General features: G+C 53.4%; 1 protein-coding gene across 1 annotated transcript in view; it reads left to right on the top strand.

Annotated features, from left to right (window-relative positions):
- The window catches only part of TPST2 (tyrosylprotein sulfotransferase 2), a 40,623-nt gene extending 33,464 nt beyond the window's left edge, over window positions 1-7,159 (top strand). Inside the window, exons 5-7 of the mRNA XM_055147466.1 lie at window positions 3,101-3,151; window positions 4,101-4,149; window positions 6,643-7,159. Coding sequence (XP_055003441.1) covers window positions 3,101-3,151; window positions 4,101-4,142 — 93 coding nt within the window. The 3' untranslated portion in view covers window positions 4,143-4,149; window positions 6,643-7,159. The remainder of the gene's footprint in view (window positions 1-3,100; window positions 3,152-4,100; window positions 4,150-6,642) is intronic.
- The last annotated feature ends 10,353 nt before the right edge of the window (window positions 7,160-17,512 follow it).

Here is a 17,512-nt window from a genome sequence, read left to right as displayed (position 1 = left end):
TAGCCCCTGAACACTGCCAGGTATGGCCCCAAACCTCCAGTCCCCCCGAAGTATAATATATATATATATAATATACATAATATGTGTTTATGTATGTTATAAGTACGCATATATGAACACTAAAGAGCACTGCACGTGCCGGCTTTGCTCCCCGGCACCCCCTAGGTCTCCTGAGCCCCACCGGGAGCAGGGTCTGGGGGGCTGGAGCGATAGCACAGCGGGTAAGGCGTTTGCCTTGCTCGAGGCCAACCCAGGTTTGATTTCCAGCATCCCATATGGTCCCCTGGGCACTGCCAGGAGTAATTACTTAGTGCAAAGCCAGGAGTAATTCCTGTGCATCGCCGAGTGTGACCCAAAAAGCAAAAAAAAAAAAAAAGCAACAACAACAAAAAAACCAGGAGCAGTGTGTGAGCACAGAGCCAGGAGTGAGCCCTGAGTGATGAAGCGATTTTAGAAAGTGATTGCCAAGCGCGAGCCGATCTGAAAGGAGATCTGCAGGTGCCGACGGGCTCTGCGGGGCTCTAATCTGTGCGGGAAGTGCAGGGTGTCTCCGCACGTCTTCCCGAGACTGCCTTCCCTGGGGGCCGGCTGGGCTGGTGGCAGGCTTCCGTGCAGCCTGTGCCAGCGCAGTCGTTGTTATTTACTCACAGTCTCTGTTGTTCCTGGAAGGTAAGGCCCTGCCTTGAAAGATGTGAGAGTAGGCGGGGGGTGGGTGTGTGTGTGTGTGCGCGCGCGCGCATGTGTGCACATGTGTGTGCGTGTGTGTACATGTGGGCATGTGAAAGTGTATGCATGGGGCTGGAGCAATAGCACAGCGGGTAGGGTGTTTGCCTTGCACGCGGCCGACCCGGGTTCGATTCCCAGCATCCCATAGGGTCCCCTGAGCACCACCAGGGATGCACCGCCTGAGTGCAGAGCCAGGAGTAACCCCTGTGCATTGTCAGGTGTGACCCAAAAAGCAAAAAAAAAAAAAAAAAAAAGTGTATGCGTGCGTGTGTGTGTGTGTGTGTGTGTGTGTGTGTGTGTGTGCGCGCGCGCACATGCTCTAGACAGTTCCTATAAATGACCCTGGGAAGCAATACAGAGACTGAAACAAGACCCCAGGACAAATGAATCTCTTCGCTGGTGCTGGCCAGTACCAGCCAACTGGCCCGACTGGCCACTGAAATGCAGCTCGTCTGATTGGGGAGATGGTCCAGGCATAGACACACAGTAGACTTCGGGGTGCAGGAGTATGTGAAATTCTCAGTCATTTTTATATTGGTTATATGGATTCGTTTTTTCGTTTGTTTGTTTGGGGTCCACCCCCCAGCAGTGCTCAGGGCTTATTCCTGACTCTGCAGTCAGAGATCACGCCTTGCAGGCTCGGAAGCCCTACAGGGTGCTGGGGGTTGAGCCTAGCTCGGCTGCATGCAAATCAAACATCCGCCTCACTGTACTCCCTTTTGTGAAGTAGTAACATTTTATTTTATTTTATTTGCTTTTGGGGTCACACCCAGTGATGCTCAGGGGTTATTCCTGGCTCTGCACTCAGGAATTAGTCCAGGTGGTGCTTGGGGGACCGTATGGGATGCCAGGGATCGAACCCAGGTCAGCCCCAGGTTGGCTGCGTGCAAGGCAAACCGCCCAACCCGCTGTACTATCGCTCCTGGCCCTAAGTAGTAACATTTTAATGTCTGGATATGGATACATACGAGCTACTAATAATATGCCTGTTACTTCCTTCAGTCTTATTTGCATGTGGTTACTGCAAGAACCTTCTGTTCTTCCACTGGACAGTGGCTGTCCAGTGCGTGACCTGGGAAGAGACCTGGAACTTTCTGGTTCCCGTTGGAGGCTCTTCATCCTCACTGGGTCTTCTGCCTGGAGCACTTTCCTTGAGAACTGAGTCTGCCTGGCTTTCCTTGCCACCAAAGTCTCAGCTCAGAGAGAGCCTATCCCAAGAGCCCCCCCCACCATTACTCCTCACCACGCCCCTTCATTTCATTCCTCACAGCCTCCGGCCAGCTCCTGTTTCTTTGTGTTTATTGTTACCTGTGTTTTGTCTGGAAGCCGCAAAGCATGGGAACTCAGGACGGTAGGGGTTCGAGTTCCTGGCTCACAGGGCCACGGTCTCTCCTGCACCCTCTTAGACCCGAGGCGCTGGCTTCCCTCTGTCTCTTTGTCCTTGTTCTCTCTTGAACACATACTTCCTCTTTCTCTCCCCTCATGTCTTTGTCAGTAAAATCTAGTCCATAAAACTTATCTTGCTTTACACACACACACACACACACACACACACACACACACACACACACACACACACACACACACACACACACACACACACACAGAGGCGCCTCCACAGCTTAGGATCATGCTGGGGAATCTAAGAACTCCGTAAACAGCAGAGGCGGAGGGGGAGGGGGCGGAGAGCAGCTCCTCAGAGGCCAGGAGCTGAGTGCATCACGCCACTCTCTCACTTGTCCCTGGGGAAGGTCTGGCCAGACGAGGGCCATTAGTGGCCCTAACGGCCCTCTCTGAGCTCAAGGAGGGGAGTTCCCAGAGCGCTGGGCTTCGGCGACTGCAGACGGGGCAGGAGGTGCCGAGGACCCCCCTCCCCCAGCAGGAGGCCTCTCGGATGCCTCCTCAGCTCTCAGCCAGCGCTTGGAACAGACTCACGGCCAGGGAAGTGAGTCCAGTGGCTGAGGTGAGGCACCCCGAAGGGGTCTCAGAACCCAATTCGGAATACTCTCCCGCCGTCCTCTTAAAAAAATTTATAAAATCGGGGGCTGGAGCGATAGCACAGTGGGGAGGGCGTTTGCCTTGCACGCAGCCGACCCGGGTTCGATTCCCAGCATCCCATAGGGTCCCCTGAGCACTGCCAGGGGTAACTCCTGAGTGCAGAGCCAGGAGTGACCCCTGTGCATCACCAGGTGTGACCCAAAAAGCAAAAAAATAAAAAAAATCATAAATAAGTGCTGGAGGGGTGGGTGATGGTGGGTGGCTGTGCCTGCGGCTAGATCCAGGGCTGGATGGTAAGGGAGGGCGGGTGTGCCGGGTGCTGACCTCCATCTTCTCCCCATTGCCGGAGAGTGATACGTTCTTTTCTGTTTCCCAGGTCTTGAAAGGGGACTATAAGACGCCAGCCAATCTGAAAGGATATTTTCAGGTCAGAAACCCCAGAGGGCATTCTGGATACTGCGCCTGGTCCAGCTGTCTGCGAGCTTATCACAGCCCTTGGACCCATCCCTTTTCTGAGATGACTGATGGTTTTCCCATCAGAAGATCGTGGGGGCTCGGGGGAGAGGCTTCCGGAAGCAACAGGCAGTGTCCCGTTTGGTTTCTTGGGCTTGGGCTTTGGGGTGATATGCTGTGGTGTTTAGAGGCTAACTCCTGGCTCAGTGCTCAGGGGTAAGCCAGGTGGTGTTCAGGGGACCACCTACATGCCTTGTCGGGGACCCAGCCAGGGTCAACCGCGTACAGGGCACACGCTTTACTCCCCCCACACCCCCCTCCTCTGCAGCACTCCGTGATTTGTGTTTTTTATTTTGTCTGTTTTGTTTGGGGGCAGCCCACACCCGGCTGGGCTGACTCCTTGCTCTGTGCTCAGGGATCACTCCTGGCAGGCTCAGGGGACCAAGTGGGGCTTCTGAGGGTGGAACCCAGGTGACCCCCACCCCCCATGGTCCAGTCACACCACAGCTGCAGCACCCTCTGAGCCACGGGCACCTCTCCCGAGCATCCTGCTTTTCCCTCTCTTACTTGCCCCGGAGATGCCTCCCGTGGGTGTCCGGGATCAAACCCGCCACGCGCGTGCTCCCCGTGCTGAGCCACCTCCTGGCCCAGCCCCAGCCCTCCCAAGCAGCCCGGATCGCGTCTCTCATGGCTCCCGTGGCTTGGAAGGGGCGTCACCCGGGTTTACTTGGGCAGCAGCTGCCCCCCGCCGGGGACGTTGCTGGGAGTAGGTCCCATGCTGGTGGTATCCCAGCACGGGGCACATAGTAGGTGCTGAGTGAACACTCGGCGGGTGAGCGCTGGGCTGGCCCGGGGCCCCTGAAGGCAGCGGGAGCCTGGCCCCCAGCCAGCCGTGACCTCTGGCTCCTGTTGTCTCTCCACAGGGGAACCAGAACAGCACCTCTCCTCACCTCGGAAGCTCGTGATTTCCAGGTACGCCTGCAGGGGAGAAGGGTCCACCAAGGACCAGCTAGCTAGCTAGCCCAGCCCTGCCCTCCTCATTTTCATGGCAACGGGCCTGAGAGCTAATCACAGCATCGGGGCTTCTGTGGCGAGTTCTGGATCAGGGTGGGGGCAGCGGCCGAGTCAGCCCGAGAAAGGTTTGCTGGCATTTGGAGGAAAGTGGCAGCAGAGTGACGGAGAGCTGCTCAGGGGTTCCTCCTGGCTCTGCACTCAGGACTTACTCCTGGTGGTGCTCAGGGGACCATGCGTGATGCCGAGGATTGAACCTCGGGTTGACTGCATGCAAGACGAGCGCCCCACCCCACTGTGCTCTCTCTCTGGCGCCTCCCAAAGCCCCTTTTGTGCAGAATGGCGTCCACCCTTCCTGCTTCTCGGTTGGGCCCAGAGCAGCGAATGTCCCGGTACTAGCCCAGCAGCTCCAGTTCAAGAGTGACCCCCCTGCAGCCCTGGGCCAAGTGCCCCCCAGCCCCCCGTGTTACTCATCTAACCCCTCCCCCTTCCCTGGGCCCTGTTTATAGGCTGGGAAACCAAGGCTCCGAAGAGCACTTTGACTTGCCCAAGGCCGCAGAGCCATGGGTAGGGTCCCACCCTCCCTACCCCAAGCCACTTGCTTTCCAGAAACGATTTAAAGTACCTTTGTAGGGGCTGGAGCAATAGCACAGGGGGGAGGGCGTTTGCCTTGCATGCGGCCGGCCCAGGTTCATTCCCAGCATCCCATATGGTCCCCCGCGAGCACCGCCAGGACTGATTCCTGAGTGCAGAGCCAGGAGTAACCCCTGTGCATCGCCAGGTGTGATCCAAAAAGGAAGGAAAAAAAAAAGTACCTTCTTACTTTCAAGTACCAACTTGTTTGACTAAAAGGGTGATGATGCCCCGGGTTCTGGACTCAGGAAATCAAAGATCCAGCTTCTATTTTTCCCATGTCTAGAGAGTAGGGGTTGGTCAGTGAGCCAGTGGGGGTGCTGGGGCCCCTTCGGCTGGTCCCACGGGTCGCTTGGCTGACTTGGCAGAGGAATGAGCCGGCGGGCGTGCATTCCCCCACCCCCCCCCCCTTGCTTTCAGGCTGGGAAAGAGCGGTCACTCCGGTCAACTCCAGAATCTCATCTGAGTCCCGCCTTCATGCAAGCATTAGCCACTCCCTCCTGCTCCTCGAATATGTCCTTCTCGCCTCTCGTGCCCCGGGGCCTTGGCCCCGTCTCCTAAGCCCGAGAGATCTTCTCTCGCCTTGTGTGTGAAATGTGACAGCAGATCCAGTGATGGGTGGGCAAAGGTGGGGGAGAGCAAAGAGCCGTGAAGGCAGCCGTGCAGCCCCCCGAGATGGCTCTGGGTTAACTAAGTTACACACCAGAGCTCGCCAAGGCCCAGACAGCCCCTCCCTGAAGGACTGATGAACTTGTGGGGCCAGCCCCTCTCCCCTTCTCTCCTGACCCTCCACCCTCCATTTCTTTTTGGGTTTTGTTTGTTTTTTTTTTCTTTTTGGGTCACACCCAGCGATGCACAGAGGTTACTCCTGGCTTTGCACTCAGGAATTACTCCTGGTGGTACTCAGGGGACTCTATGGGATGCTGGGAATCGAACCCGGGTTGGCCGCGTGCAAGGCAAACACCCTACCCGCTGTGCTATCGCTCCAGCCCCGCCCCCCCCCCCCCCCATTTCTGCTGACCTAACTTTCCCAGGCAGCCCTTGGGACCGCCTGAGCCCCAGCAGGAGAGCAGGACGGGGGTATTTGGGCCGAGGCATCTGCGTCTGCTCAGGATTCTGGCACCTGAATAAAACCGTCCCCCCTCTGCCCCTCAGCTTTGTCTCTGGAATAAGTGGCCTCCTGGAAATGAGCACCTGATTTGGGGTTCAGTCACCTTCTTAGGATTTTTTTTTTCTAAGTTTCTCTTCAAATCCTCTTCTGCACCAGTGTGCAAGGCTTGACAGCACACAGAGGTTCTGTCCGAACGCGGAATTGGGCCAAGACCATGAGTTTGTAGAATCCCAGGGGAGAACCCCCGCATGGAAAACGGTTCCTCCCAAATCCCGTTCCCCTCAGTCTCAGTACAGGTTCATTGGTAGGATCTAGAACCTTCTCGTGGACAGACGGCAGTGATGGCCCCTGCCCTCCTCCTCAGTCATGGTGTCACGCACAAGGACTGTCCAGCTCGTCCCCGCTGTAGAATGGCCCTGAACCTGACACGCCCTGGGCCCCCGAAGATGCCTGCATGGGCGTCCCTCACATCCCCCATGCCAGTGGCTCTTCACAAATGAAGAAAGTGTCCCTTTGAGGTGTGGCTGGTAGCGGTTAAGAGGCAGATCGGGGCCCATAACCTCACATGTTTAGATTTAGATTCTGGCTGACCATCTGGGGTGCCGAGAGGGAACCTCGCGGGCTCTGGCGAAGGCATGGGTTCTTAAGCAATAGCAACATTGTTGCAGAATCTTCCCCGGAGCCTTAACGCTGTCTCCCCCACCTCACAGATCTCTGCAAACGGCTTGGTCGCCGAGAGAAGAAGAGACTTTGCATTCGAGTGGAAATCGGACCTCTAATCCAAGCATATTGCTTGCTCTTAACCGCCGCAACGGGACCGTTCCTGGGGGATGCCTTTGCATATGTTTGCAAACGTCTATCCACTGGAAGACTGACCCCAGAAACACTCTTCTCGCGGGAACTGAACTGAAGAGTGTGGAATGGAGTCAGGCTTCGGGAAGATTGGTATTTTCTAGTTTTTCTCCCCCGGAAGAACTTTTTTTTTTTTTTTTTAAGAAACATATTTGCCATCCGTCCTTCGTTTGCAGGACTGCCCAGGGGAGCTTGTTGGCTGGGATAAGGCTGCAAAGCCTGATGCCACTGCTGTTGACCCTGACTTTTTGAATTCAAAGAATCTATTTAAGAATTTAATATATGAGGCTTTCTTCGATCCTTCCTCAGTTCGACTCACTCAGTTGCACAGAGGGGAGAAAAGAAAATGATTTGAATAAAGTGAACAGGGGCTCATTCGTCTGTGCCTTCCTTGACGGAACGAAGAGGTTGTTTCTTTTCCCTGTGGGATGTGGCTAGGTGAGGGCCGGGGGCAAGGGGGTAGCACGTGGGATGCAAACACTGGAAGGACACGTGTGTCAGGATTCAGCTCAACCTCGGGGCCCCGGGGCCATCTCCAGGCTTGGGGTTTGCTTGAAGACTCAAAGAACTCAAAAAGGCCATCCCACTCAGGTTGACGCTTTCTTTAATTCTCCCTCAGCCGATGAATATGGAGTAAACTCAGACAGGGAGGGGCAGAGAAGACAGTACGGGGTTAGGACTTAGGCCTTGTGTGGGGTGACCCCAGTTTCACCTCTGACCCCACTACGTGGTGCCCTAAGCACTGCCAGGGTCGCCCCCAAATCAAATAATCATAAAATAGACATGTTTGGTTTGGGACCACACCTGGTGATGCCTAGGGATACTATTGGCTCTATACTCAGGGATTGTTCTTGGCTGGCTCGGGGAGCCATATGGGATCCTAGGGAATCAAACCTGGGTGGGGGGGGGCTGGAGCGATAGCACAGCGGGGAGGGCATTTGCCTTGCACGCGGCCGACCCAGGTTCGATTCCCAGCATCCCATATGGTCCCCTGAGCACCTCCAGGGGTTATTCCTGAGTGCAGAGCCAGGAGTAACCTCTGTGCATTGCCGGGTGTGACCCCAAAAAAAAAAAAAAAGAAAAACCTGGGTCGGCCACATTCAAAGCTAGCGCCATAGAAATGTCGGGCCAGATAGCACAGCGGGTAGGGTGTTTGCCTTGCACGCAGCCGACCCGGTTTCAATTCCCAGCATCCCATATGGTTCCCCAAGCACTGCCAGGAGTAATTCCTGAGTGCAGAGCCAGGAGTAACCCCTGAGCATCGCCAGGTTTGACCCAAAAATCATCATCATCATCATCCCGTTGATTGTCAAATTTCTCGAGCGTTCTTAGTAACGTCTCCATTTGTCCTAGTCCTGAGATTTTAGAAGCCTCTCTTTACTCGTCCTTCCCAATGATGCCGCATTGGAGGCTCTTTTAGGGTCAGGGGAATGAGACCCAGCATTGTTACTGATTTTAGCATATGAACACACCATGGGGAGTTTGCAAGGCTGTCCCATGTGGGCAGGAAACTCTCAGTAGCTTGCCAGGTTCTCACAAAGGTAGAAGTAGGCTATAAGCAGCCGCGTGCTTCTGGGAGCTTGTTTTTAAGTCCCCAAAAAGCAAATAATGATAATAAAAAAAGTGTTCTGAGGCTTGGGATAGGGGATGGGGGCAGTGGTCCTGGTGTGTGGTGAGTCTGCGTGCCAAGCGGTGTCACTCTCATGGTCCATGAACTGCAGTGAGGTGGGGTCAGCCTCCCTGAGTCCACCCAGCCTTCATTTATCCATTCCTCCTTCTGTGTCCATATGGGACCACACCCGGCGGTGCTCAGGGCTTAACCCCTGGCGGGGCCTGGTGGACCATACGGGGTGCCGGGATCGAGCTCTGGTCAAGCGCATGCAAGGCCAGCAGGCTGCTTGTGGTACTGCAGCTCCCGCCCCTCTCCGTGCGCCTGCTGCGGCCTCTGTGTCCCCTCCCTGCGGCTAGCTTTCTGTCCGGGTCCAGGAGCTGATATCCTTGATCCTATGCAAAGCCCATCCATAAAGACCCTGGATGTTCCCAGCCCTGGTGGTGGTGGAAAGGCAAGTTGGGGGGGGGCACATAACAGAGAAGGGAGACTAGGAAGAGATTGCAGACGACACATTTGGGGCTGGGGTCCCAGCAGTGGCAAGAGGACTTATCCCTGAAACCTCCATCGCAGAATCCACTGCCGTTTCTTCTTCCCTGGTACAACCTGACTGTTTGCAGGTGGAAGGACAGAAGCCGAAGAGGTCACACAGGGGTGAAGGCGTTTGCCTGGCCTGGGTTCCATCCCAGGCACCCCCTAGTGTTCCCCGAGCACCACCAGGCGTGAGCCTTCAGCTCAGAGCCAGGAGTAAGCCCTGAGCACTGCTGAGTGTGGCCCCCAAACTAAATAAGACAAAACCCAAAAGACCACAGACGCTATATTGGGGGTTTCCACTCCCTGGGGCGGTTGGAGAACCAGGCGGTGTGAGGGACCGAGCTCTCAGCTCTTCTGTCCAAGCGAGTGCTCCAGCCCGACCAGCCATCTCTCCCGCTCCCCAAGTGGCCTCTTCCTATTTTTTTTTGCTTTTTTTTTTAGGGGGGAGGTCCACACCCGGTGGTGCTCAGGAGTTACTCCTGGCTCATGAGCTCAGGAATTACTCCTAGCAGTGTTCACGGGACCGTATGGGATGCTGAGAATCGAACCCGGGTTGACCGCATGCAAGGCAAACGCCCTCCCCGCTGTGCTATTGCTCCCGCCCTGACTTCTTCCAAGTCTTTCACGAGTCACGGAGACCTGGTTGTGTTTTGTTGTTTGTAGCTGGTGTTTTTAATAGCAGAATGAGGGGCCGGAGAGAGAGTCCATTGGGAAAGGCCTCACCTTGCACATAACCAACCCGGTTTCGATCCGCTGTGTCACATACGGTCCCCTGAGCACCTCCAGGAGTGATTCCCGAGTGCAGAGGCAGGAGTAATCCCTGAGCATCGCCAGGTGTGATCCAAAAAGCCAAAAGTGAATAAATGACAGATGATTCACGTTTTCTTGGGAATAATTTCTTGAGACTATGAGGTTTCAGAAGTCCGGTAAGGGTCCAGACCTCTTTCCTATAGCTTCTCCCAGTGTAGAACTTTTTTTTTTTTTTAAGGGGTGTTTGGGGATTAGCAGGACTCTACATACAGCAACGAACGCTCAGGGGGCCACGTGGTGCCAGGGCTCAAACTCAGGGCCTCACCAGTGCTAGGCGTGTGCTCTACATGCGAGCTGTCTCCCTGGCTCCACGCTAAAGAACTGTTGGGTAGTGGCAAGTTCCAGAAACTGGCATGAGTAACACACTGTTGATTACAGGTGTGAAATTATTATGAATTATCCACTGATCTGGGGCTGGAGCGATAGCACAGCGGGGAGGGCGTTTGCCTTGCACACGGCCAACCCGGGTTTGAATCCCAGCATCCCATAGGGTCCCCTGAGCACCGCCAAGAGTAATTCCTGAGTGCAGAGCCAGGAGTAACCCCTGTGCATAGCCAGGTGTGACCCAAAATGCAAAAAAAAGAAAAAAATTATCTACTGATCTGAGCATTACTTTAGAGTAAGATCAAACCTTACTCTTTCCTTTCTTTTTGGGGTTGGGGTTGGGGGGGGCAATGCAGCGGTGCTCATTGTCAGTTTACTCCTGGCTCTGTGCTCAGGGATCACTCCTAATGGGCCTTCAGGGACCCTATGGGGTGCTGGGGATCAAACCCAGTCACGTGTGAGACGAGTGCCCTGTCTGCTGTACTATCTCTCCAGCCCATCTTTTCCAGTTCTTAGTAATATTGTGTGTGTGTGTGTGTGCGTGTGCGTGTGTGTGTGTGTGTGTGTTCAGTCTCCTTTGATCTGGTTTTGATTCGGGGCCACCCCCAGTGTGACACCTTTTAATGGACAAACCTTCCACACTGCCATCCACCCGCCCCTGCACACACAAAGCCATGAGTTAAAGCTTATTCTCGAAATCATGAAAATTTAAAAGATCCCCGGGCTCCCAGTCTTTCCTTTGAAGAGCTGCTCCACCATCAAGGCTTCGTATTGATTTGCTTAGGGTTTCGATTCACTAGGCTGGAACACCGCCCCTGGGAACATTATCTCCATTTTGCTCCCCATTGATCCCTGTATCGTGCCCATCACCTCCATGGCCTGGGAGCCGGCTTCAAAGGTGGTCAGGCACTTGAGCCCCCTTTGCAGTCCATGCTGAGTAGGGCTGGGGCCTCAGAGCACTGCAGGTGAGTAGTTAAAGCTGCAGCTTCCTTTTGTTTTGTTTTGGAGTCACACCCGCCAGTGCTCAGGGGTCACTCCCGACTCTGAGCTCAGGAATTACTCCTGGTGGGGCACAGGGGACCCTATGGGGAGCTGGGGCTGGAACCTGGATCAGCCGTGTGTGAGACAAGCATCCTACCCTCTGCACCACTGCTCTGGCCCCTGAAGCTGCATTTTTAGCTAAAACAGCAAAACATTTGTTTCGGGGGCTGGAGCGAGAGTCCAGCAGGGAGGGTGTTTGCCTTGCAGGCGCCCCACCCAGGTTTGATCCCTGGCATCCCATAGGGTCCCCCAAGCACCACCAGGAGTAATTCCTGAGTGTAGAGCCAGGAGGAGATCCCTGAGCATCGCCAGATGTGGCCCCCAAAACAAAAAAGAAAGGGGAAAAAAAAGGTGGTGGGGAGGGACTTGGGCTGGAGCGATAGCACAGCGGGTAGGACGTTTGCCTTTCACGCGGCCGACCCATGTTCGATTCCTCCGCCCCTCTCGGAGAGCCCGGCAAGCTACCGAGAATATCGCGCCCGAATTGCAGAGGCTGGCAAGCTACCCGTGCATATTGGGTATGCCAAAAACAGTAACAATTGGGGCCGGAACGATAGCACAGCGGGTAGGGTGTTTGCCTTGCACGCGGCCGACCCAGGTTCGATCCCCGGCATCCTATATGGTCCCCCAAGCACTGCCAGGAGCAATTCCTGAGTGCAAAGCCAGGAGTAACCCCTGAGCATCGCTGGGTGTGACCCAAAAAGCAAAAAAAAAAAAAACCAGTAACAATAAGTCTCTCAATGAGAGATGTTACTGGTGCCCACTTGAACAAATTGATGAGCAACGGGATGACAGTGACAGTGACAGTGGACCTAGTTGATCTCATGCTCCAAAGACTGGGGCCTGAACAAAGGGGAGAGCTTGGTTTTCTAAAATGTCTGGTAGAAAATGGGGGCCAGCATTTGCAGGCAACTGGAGGGAGAGCATAGAAGCAGCAATTCCTGAGCAGGTTATTTTGCAATGCAAGAGCTGGACTCACAAAGGAAGGAGGATTATCTCCATCCAGGACGGTCCCAAGTGCGTCTCTGGTCCGGCTGCCACTGTCACTCTTTGGCTGCTCTTGTTTCCCAGGTCGCTCTACCACTCGTGATGGGAGCAGGGGGAACAGGCATCTGTTTCCCTCCCCATCGAGGGGAACAGGCATCTATTTTCCTCCTCAATATCTGGATCCCCCCCACCAACCTCAAGAACGAACCCAAGCCAGTACCACCCTGCCAGGTAACCCCTAAGTTTCTACCACGGAAAGGGCGTGAGATCACGTTCATTGTCGCACTCAGAGGGACTGGCTGTCCTGCTCTCCACCACACGTGGGGGACCCATGGAGCCTCGGTTAATCAACGAATAAGTGAATGCACGAAGAGATGAAAGCTGGGACGCCTCCCCTCGCCCGCGTGCTTCACAGATCACAACCTACTCCGCTCCTGTCCCAGCTCTCTGCACGAGGAGAGAATCGTCACAAATTCTTGAGAGCAGTAGGGTAGAAACTATCTGTTAAAAAAAAATTATTTTTGAAGCGAAACCGAATCTGCTCATCTCAGCTAATCTGGGTTTTCAGCTCTTCGAAGTTCAGGACACTATCTGTCTATCTATAGCACTGTCATCCTGTTGTTCATCAGTTTGCCCGAGTGGGCACCGGTAACGTCTGCATTGTGAGACTTATTGTTACTGTTCTTGGCATATCGAATACATACATATATATATGTATGTATATATATATATATACACATTTTTGTGACAAAAATTCAAAAGCAGCAGCAGCAACAGCAGCCATGGGCAACTGGAGAATGTCAGTGTCCTAGAAAAGGCTCTTGTGTTAGACTTTAAATATATCCACTTTGAAATGCCACTTACGGGCTGTTTCTATGGTACCAACCTATTTAAAGTTGTAACCGAGCAAGAATTTTTTCTTTTCCTCTCCTGCAAATCTTTGGGAGGCAATATGGAGAGCGAGCGGTGTGGCGGAGGGAGCAGCAGCGGGAGATGAGGAGTGAAGACGCAGGTGGAGGAAGCCAAGATTCCTGATTGCAGAGGATTGAGAACAGGCAGGATCCAGGCCTTGAACGTCTGCTCTGGTGCATTGTGGGAAAAGCAGGGGCCTGGGGGGCCTGGGGCGGGGGCCTGGACGGCAGGCCTGGCTGAGTCCTTTCTCTCGCCAGCTGGCCCGGAGCACATCTCTTGTGCCATGACCCTGTCCGCTATGAAAACGGAGAGGGTGAGTAGGTGCGCATCCGTGGGCCCTGCCAGGCTTCTTCCCTGGAGACTTGTTGCTTGGCAACCCCTCCAGAAAGGCCACCGGCCTCTTAGCAGCTCACTGGAAACCTGTGCCCAGGCCTGGGGGTGTCCCTGAGCTCAAAAGCCAGCGCCTTTGGGACATTGATGGGAGACGAGAGCAGGTTGCAAATGAGATCCTGACTCTCACCTCCCGGTCACCTCTCTCCTTGATTTCCCTGAGACCGGTAGTTGGGCCCAGGTTTGCCCATCCGGAAAGTCCCGAAAAGTCCCTTATCTTAGAGCATGAGAGGGCTCCCCTGCAGAGGGCGGGCACTGTGTCTATTAAAGGAGAATAATCAGCACGATTTTCACAGCTCTTACTCTACCTTGAATCCATGAGCCTTCCGTGAATTCATCAGTTGAACCATTTTAATTCAACACTTTAATTAGATTCACTTATTAGAATTTTGATTTGGGGGGCACATTTAACAGTGCTCAGGGGCTACTTTCTTTCTATATAGTGCCAGGGGACCATGTGATGCCAGGGATCAAAGAAGCCTCCAGCACACCAAGCATGCATGCTAGCCCTTTCAGCTCTCTGCATGGGCCAAGCCTATTTTTAAAAGTTCCTGAGGGGATGGGGGGGGGGCGCTGCTGGAGCCATAGCACAGTGGGTAGGGCATTTGCCTTGCACGCAGCCAACCCAGGTTCGATTCCCAGCATCCCATATGGTTTCCTGAGCACTGCCAGGAGTAATTCCTGAGTGCATGAGCCAGGAGTAACCCTTTCCACCACCGGGTCACTGTCACTGTCATCCCGTTGCTCATCGATATGTTCGAGCAGGCACCAGTAACGTCTCTCATGGAGAGACTTATTGTTACTGTTTTTGGCATATCCAATACGCACGGGTAGCTTGCCAGGCTCTGCCGTGCAGGCTCGATACTCTCGGTAGCTTGCCGGGCTCTCCGAGAGGGGCGGAGGACTCGAACTTGGGTTGGCCACGTGAAAGGCGAAAGTCCAACCGCTGTGCTATTGCTCCAGCCCCATCGCCGGGTGTGATCCAAAAACAAAAAAAAGTTCCTGAGAGGGGCTGGGGAGATAGTACAGCAGGTCGAGTGTTTGCCTTGCATGCAGTTGAGTTGAGTTCGATCCCTGGCACCACATACGGTCCCCCAGCCCCACCAGGAGTGGTCCCTGGGTGCAGAGCCAGGAGTAAGCCGTGAGCACAGCTGGATGTGCACCCCCAACCCTTAAAACACCCTGAGAGAGGCTGGAGAAATAGTGCAAAGGTTAAAGTGCTCATCCAGCAGGTGACTTGGCCACTGCCATCCGGTTTGCATCCTGGCACCAGAGCACCGGCAGGAGGGATCCCCGAAGCACAGAGCCACGTGCCGCCTCTGACCACTTCTGGGCAGGGTCCCCAACCACTCAAACAAAAATCCTAAAAGCAAGCCTTGTTTAAGTGGTATTTCATTTAATAGCTGGGAAAGCTGAGGTGCAGAGTCGGGGCACTGGCCTTAGCTGCCCCTCACCCCCCATTCTAAGAAGCAGCAAGTCGAGATTTGGATTCTTGATCTATTTTTGTTGTTGTTGATAATTTGGTTTTTGGTTTGGGGCACACCAAACCAAACCACACCAAACCAAACCACACCATCACCCCTGGTGATGCTCAGGGGTGACGCCTGTTTCTGCATGTAGGAATTACTCCTGGTGGTGCTCAAGGGACCCTATGGGGTGCCGGGGATTGAACCCATGCTGGCATGGAAAATACCCTGTACTATCATTCCATTCCCCGATTCTCAATGTTTTATTCTAGAAACTCCATTTAATAATAATAATAATAATAATAATAATAATAATAATAATAATAAAGTTTTATTTTTGTTTGGGGACCACACCTGGTGATACTCAGGGGTTCCTCCTGGCTCTGCACTCGGGAATTATTCCTGGAGATGCTCAGGGGACCAGATGGGGTGCCAGGGATCAAACCCGGGGTGGCTGAGGGCAAGGCAAATGCCTGCCCCATTGCCCTGATTTTTTTCCTTCTTGGGAGCACATACTCAGATACTCTACCGTAGAGCCTGTCATTCCAATCGCCCTGCCACAGTCCACAAAAGTCTTTCCGAACAGAAGCCTGCAGAGGAGCTCATATGGCAAGAGAAACTCACTCCTGACCAAAGCTTCCGAAACTCTTGCTGTTGAGTTCTCGACATAGCTGCGGAGAAGCCAAGCACACATATTTTTGGCTTGGGGCTATAAACAGATCATTATACATTTTTAGGGTGACTCAAGAGCTTGCTTCCTGTCTCCCTCACTCAGTTCCCTGGTGGAACTTTTAAACTCTCTCCCCTATCTCCTCCTCTGGTAAAACCTCATACTTTCTCATTTCTTCATTTCTTTGTCTTTTCATTCTTTTTTCTTTTTTGTTTGTTTTTGGGTCACACTTAGTGATGCTCAGGGGTTACTCCTGGCCCTGTGTTCAGGAATTACTCTAGCGGTACTCAGTAGGGACCATACAGGATGCCAGGGATTGTACACGGGTCCACTAAGTGCAAGGCCAGTGCCCTACCCACTGAACTATCACTCTGGCCCTTTTCTCATTTCTTTCTTGAGCACATACTGTGTGTCAGGCACAGAGACCTCCATGTGTTCCCCAGGATGTGAGGGGCTGTAAGTTGCAGTCCCTATTCCTGAGAAACCAGCATTTTTAGTTTATGGTGCTGAGGCTTGAGCTCAGGGGCCTTGTAGCGTGAGGCATAGCCCCCGCTGCTAAACCACACGCCCAGCCTGTCATTTCTCATTAAACTAATAACTGTGGCACACTAAACCCAAGTCCTTTTTTTTTTCTTTTTGGGTCACACCCGGCGATGCTCAGAGGTTACTCCTGGCTCTGCACTCAGGAATTACCCCTGGTGGTGCTCAGGGGACCATAAGGGATGCTGGGAATTGAACCTGGGTCGGCCAAGTGCAAGGCAAACGCCCTACCTGCTGTGCTATAGTGCCAGCCCCTAAACCCGAGTCCTTTGACTCCCAAGTCTGGTGCCCTTTGTCCATTCAATGATTGGCTTTCTTATCTTTTCATAAAACAGGAACTCTAGTCGGCCTATTCATTCCCTCCAGCCTCTGTATAAGCCTCCATGCCCAAAACGATGTTGATATACAAGAAATAAAGGTACAAGAAATAGGCCAGACCTTCATCATTCCCACCTGACAGCCATGTTCCGGCCTCCTAGGGTCTCCCTCTACAACCATAAAGGCCCAGTTCCATTGGCAATGGGGATCATTCAGGGATAAAGTGATGGGACTAGAAGGAGCTTTACGAGACTGGAGAGATACCACAGTGGGAGGGTCAACCCTTATCAATCCCTGGAACCCAGTGGAACCCAGTGCTCCATCCCTGAGCACCACCAGGAGCTATCCCTGAGACAGAGTCGGGAGTAAGTCCTACACTTGGGTATGGCTCAAACTACCCCCTTCACCTCACATCCCCACAAAGAAAAGACAAACAAAAGAGGTGTTTTTTTTTCTTTTTGGGTCACACCTGGCGATGCACAGGGGTTACTCTTGGCTCATGCACTCAGGAATTTACTCCTTATGGTGCTCAGGGGACCATATGGGATGCTGGGAATCGAACCCAGGTCTGCTGCATGCAAGGCAAATGCCCTATCCGCTGTACTATCGCTCCAGTCCCAAACTGTAGGATAACATAGCCTCTGATAGTTTAGGTTTATTGGGTTACTCCCGTTACAGTGCTCCCATTCCTCTGTGTTTATTTGTAGCTTCTTTCTTAGTGTTCTGTTGACTTGTAAATATTGTTTTTTCTCTTCTCCTTGAGTCCTTTGCATAGTTTATTCAGAGCCATGTCCTTTTTGTATAGACACAAGAAGACGATATTATGCTTTTGTAACTTGGGACTTAATTGGCTTAGAATATTATTCATTCCCGGGCATCTGCTTTCTCCACTTAAGCCTCAGTTGCCCTCAGTTCCTAGCACCCCAAAAGCAGGGTCCCGACGAGGGATGGGACGGATCCAGGGCAAGCGGTGAGTTATGTGCTACCCTGGCATCGAGATGGGCCTGGCCAAAGTTCCTAATTCTTAACTAAAAGTTAAGAGCTTGATCATGGGCAAATGCTGTCATGATCCAAAAGTAATGACGAGACTAGGACCCTGCTAGGGATAGGAAAGACTAATCTGGCCT

The sequence above is a fragment of the Sorex araneus genome, chromosome 9, assembly GCF_027595985.1.
Source record: "Sorex araneus isolate mSorAra2 chromosome 9, mSorAra2.pri, whole genome shotgun sequence".
NCBI lineage: Eukaryota > Metazoa > Chordata > Mammalia > Eulipotyphla > Soricidae > Sorex > Sorex araneus.
This window is presented reverse-complemented; position numbering and strand designations above follow the sequence as displayed.